Here is a 3,917-nt window from a genome sequence, read left to right as displayed (position 1 = left end):
GCTACTGAAAAACTTGTCATTTCAATCCCACCCCTTACTTTCGTTACACCCAGTTCAACACCATCATCGCCCAATTTTTTGCGCAAGCGCCCCAGGTGAGGCCGCAGTGCTCGGGCCGCTAATTTACTGCGCAAGCGCTCTGGAGCAGCCGCCAATCTGGCGTGCGCAGGCGCACTTACTGCAGAACGAGAGCCTCGCCACCTCCCAGGAATAATCCTCAGTGCGCAAGCGCGCGACATCTCCGTTTCCCTCCCCTCAGCCCCTTCGCCCCCCCGGCCTTTCCCCTTCAAGAAGCTGACTGCAGGGCGCGCTCACCCCTGTGAGGAGGCTAGCGGCCGGACTCGAGAGGCGCTCTCTACACTCCCGGAAGATCATGTACCAGCCTAGCCGGGGGGTGACCCTGCGTCTCGGCCACTGCCTGCGCGCCTACCAGGCTCGCCCCCAGGTGAGAGCAGAGGGAGAGCGGGAGAAGAGAGGGGGCGGGGAGAGACCCTCCTCAGAGCAGGCGCGTGGGGCGGAGCGCGCTCTCCGTTCCGCGCAGGCGCAGTCATGTCCCACCGCCCCTTGCCACCTGTGTTGGGCGGTGCGTAGAAGGGCTAGTGGTTGGGGGGTACCGGAGCGCGGCGCCGCCAACCCTGGCGCGCAGAGGACGTCGGTTCTGCTGGGTTTGGGGTGGGCAAGCGGGGTTGAAGGTGGGTCAGCGGTCCGCGTCCGCCTTTCGCTTGCGTCTCCGCGGTTATCTGTGCCTGGAGGTGATTTGAAGGGCAGGGGACGGAGAGGTTCGCAGCGCGGCCACGGCGCCGCCCTGGAGTTGCCCGGTCCAGACCAGACAGACCTGCGGACTGCGCTTAGCCTCCCTCTCATCTTGCTCCCAGATAGCAGTTCCGGCGGGAAGGCCGGCCCGGGGGGACCCGGTTTGGGCCCCTGTGCCCGTGCGGGCAAGATGGCCACGCCCCCCGGGGAGGCGGTGCCTCGGGGATATCGTCGGGACAGAACAGAGGTACCCGCGGGGCCTGCCCGCCTTCCCGAGAGTGAGACGCCCCTGGGGGGGTTCCTTGGGAGCGGAGGGACTCGGGTCAGGCCTGACTTTGGTTGACCTAACCGTATTGCACTTTCAACGTTGCTAAGCCAGGAGGAATGAAGTCCAACTTTTTAAGTGCCCTAGGGTGGTCTATCATGGGGGGGCCAAAATGATAATAACTTACAATTATATACTACTTTATGGGTCGCAAAGTTTTAGTTACACTTATTATCCTCACATAGTCCTCATAATAAGTCAGGGTGGCTTCATCATCCTCATTTATAAGAGGAAACTGACGTAAGGAATTAGAGTGCCTAAGGTTACACGATAGAGTTGGAACTCAAAGAAATGTCTCCTAGTTCCCGTTGGACGTTCTTTTCTCTTTACAACATCTGTCTTACACACTTAATCTTCGAGTTGAGTTAAAGGCCATATAGTTTCATCTGCAGTATAGTAAAACCTGTTACTCATTTGTTCTTCAAATATGTATTACGATTCTTGCTCTAAGAGGTGGAACTGCTTGCTCTCAGTGTTGGAATCTTAAATGTAAAGGTATTTGCTAATGCTTTGGGGAGGTACTTATACTTAGGTCACAGGAAACTATTCCCTCCTGTTTTCACTAGAAAGGGAGATGAATCCATTCCATTTTAATATTCCATCTTTCCTATCAGGAGGAGCAGGTGGGATTGGAAGCATGTTAATGAGCAGTTTGCATGAAGGGGCATTAGACAGCTGGATTCTTACCTTTTTCTCTGGTTCTTCCTCCTTAGGACCAGCTTTCTCCACGGCCTCTACCATTCCCACCCCATTGGCTCCACTCCACAACTTCTCCATCTTCTCCTCTTCTCTGGTCCCTCCCACCTCCATGCCTTCCTACTCAGCTGCTTTCCCGAGCCCCCCCATTACCTCTTCCTGAGGTCCAGGCCCTCAACTCACCATGGGTGGTTCTCCCTCCAGGAAAGGGGAAGGAGGGACCAGGACCTGAGTTGCACAGTGGCTGCCTGGATGGGCTTAGGAGCCTATTTGAGGGACCACCCTGCCCCTATTCTGGGGCTTTGATGCCTTTCCAAGCCCCTGGTACTGCCTGCCCTTCCCCTGCCACTCCATCAAGAGATCCAAGTATGGAAGAGCACCTGGCTGTCATGTATGAGAGACTGAGACAGGAGGTAAGTCAGTTCAAAAGTGGCCTTCATCTGCAGTGGGAAGAGATGTAGGTGATACTTGGAAAATTTTTCCGAGGGTTAGTCAGCTGGATTCTTTCTTGACACTATAAGGCAGGCAAGAAATCTGTTTACCAAGGAAAAGATGATCCTCAGTTTGGATTAAGGGAAATTGAACATGGAATAAAATGACCTTTCACTCAGGGGAAAAGGGAAAAGGAAGCACTAAAACTAGGAAACAGAAATAGAATCATCTTTTCTTTCCTACTGGTTTGATGCTTTCTTCTTTCACCTAGCTTCCCAATCTCTTCCTTCACTCCCATGACTACACACTCTATTCATCAGATGTGGAATTCATCAATGAGATCCTGAACGTGCATACCAAGTGAGAATCCAGGGACTGGTAGGACCTTGGAGAGGAAAAGGACCCAATGCTATGTATTGGACCCTTTTCACTTACCCGAGAGGGTCCGAGGCTGCTTCTTACAAATGTTCCCCATTCCTCGGACAGAGGCCAGTTTATTTTCTGATTTTACCATCATGAGCTTTCTTTCCCATTCCTTCTTCACAGGGGTCGGACATGGTACATTATATCACTGACCTTCTGCCGTTTCCTGGCCTGGAACTATTTTGCACAACTTCAGTTGGAGGTTCTACAGCTGACCCGCCACCCAGAGAATTGGACCCTGCAAGCCCGCTGGCGGCTGGTGGGGCTGCCCATACACATGCTCTTTCTGCGTTTCTACAAACGTGACAAGGAAGAGCTTTACCGGTAAAAGAAGAAAGAAAGAACACACACTACAAGCAGTTTCCTGATCTTACCCTTTTAGGACCCTGATTGTCTAGTCTCCCAGCCAATCCTTGATCTACCCTGACCTGACTGCAGACTCAAGGGCAGAGATCTTGCTAGTATCCTGTAATATAACAGAAATAGGGACTTTTAGTATATTAGGAAAGCTCTCAACTCAGTTTCTTCATGTACCTAATATATAGTAGATGTCCAAATATTTAAATAAGTGAAAATTCCTATTTTACAAGTTGAGCCTCACAACCTTGGGTAAAGTACCTAGCAAATTTCTGGCACAGAGAAAATTCACAGGAAATTGTTAGGGTTGGCCCAAACCCGTGGTTCTCAAGCTTTGCTATATAGCGGAGTCATCTAAGGATCTCTTAAAAATACTGGTGCCAGACATTCTGATTTAATTGCAACAGGATGTACCTGAGCATATGTAGCAAAGTTTAGGAATGACTAGTTTAAACAAATGCTGGGAGTCAAACTTTGTGGCCAGTCACCCTTACCCTCAGTGAACCTTTTTCTCTTCATCAGGACCTATGATGCCTATTCTACCTTCTACCTGAATTCCAATGGGCTCATTTGTCGCCATCGCCTAGGCAAAGTGAGTCCTAGAGCAGGTTGGTGGGGGGTAAGAGAGTAGAACACCCCATCACCTGGCATTAACCTTTCTCTCTGCAGCTGATGCCTTCACACTCACCGCCAACACCTGTGAAGAAGCTGCTAGTAGGAGCCCTCGTAGCTCTGGGGCTGTCAGAACCAAAACCCAGCTTACACTTGTGTTCTGAGACCTGATCCAGAACTGGAGTGGAGGCAGCACTGAAGACTTTGCTACACACAACAGGGGGCTGTGGGGGCAGCCAAGAAACTCAGGAGCTGGCTTCCTCCCCTCTTCACTCTCTTCCTACCTTCCTTGCCATCTCATGCTGTGTAAAGCTGCTGT

At 51.5% G+C, this 3,917-nt stretch overlaps 1 protein-coding gene across 4 annotated transcripts; it reads left to right on the top strand.

Annotated features, from left to right (window-relative positions):
- Nucleotides 1–213: 213 nt before the first annotated feature.
- Nucleotides 214–3,916, top strand: C16H6orf136 (chromosome 16 C6orf136 homolog). Of its 4 annotated transcripts, none has more exons than XM_037026736.2 (7): nucleotides 220–445; nucleotides 876–1,000; nucleotides 1,792–2,187; nucleotides 2,478–2,566; nucleotides 2,753–2,953; nucleotides 3,509–3,578; nucleotides 3,656–3,916. In XM_037026736.2, the coding sequence occupies exons 2-7, from the start codon at nucleotides 944–946 to the stop codon at nucleotides 3,767–3,769; spliced, it is 927 nt and encodes a 308-aa protein (XP_036882631.1). In that variant the 5' UTR covers nucleotides 220–445; nucleotides 876–943; the 3' UTR covers nucleotides 3,770–3,916. The 4 variants fall into 4 exon arrangements, with proteins under 4 accessions (XP_017496725.1, XP_036882631.1, XP_017496724.1 ...); XM_017641235.3 differs by lacking the exon at nucleotides 220–445 and adding an exon at nucleotides 535–583; XM_017641236.3 differs by lacking the exon at nucleotides 876–1,000 and having other exon boundaries at nucleotides 214–445.
- Nucleotide 3,917: the final 1 nt, after the last annotated feature.

The sequence above is a fragment of the Manis javanica genome, chromosome 16 (assembly GCF_040802235.1).
Source record: "Manis javanica isolate MJ-LG chromosome 16, MJ_LKY, whole genome shotgun sequence".
NCBI classification, from domain to species: Eukaryota; Metazoa; Chordata; class Mammalia; order Pholidota; family Manidae; genus Manis; species Manis javanica.
This window is presented reverse-complemented; position numbering and strand designations above follow the sequence as displayed.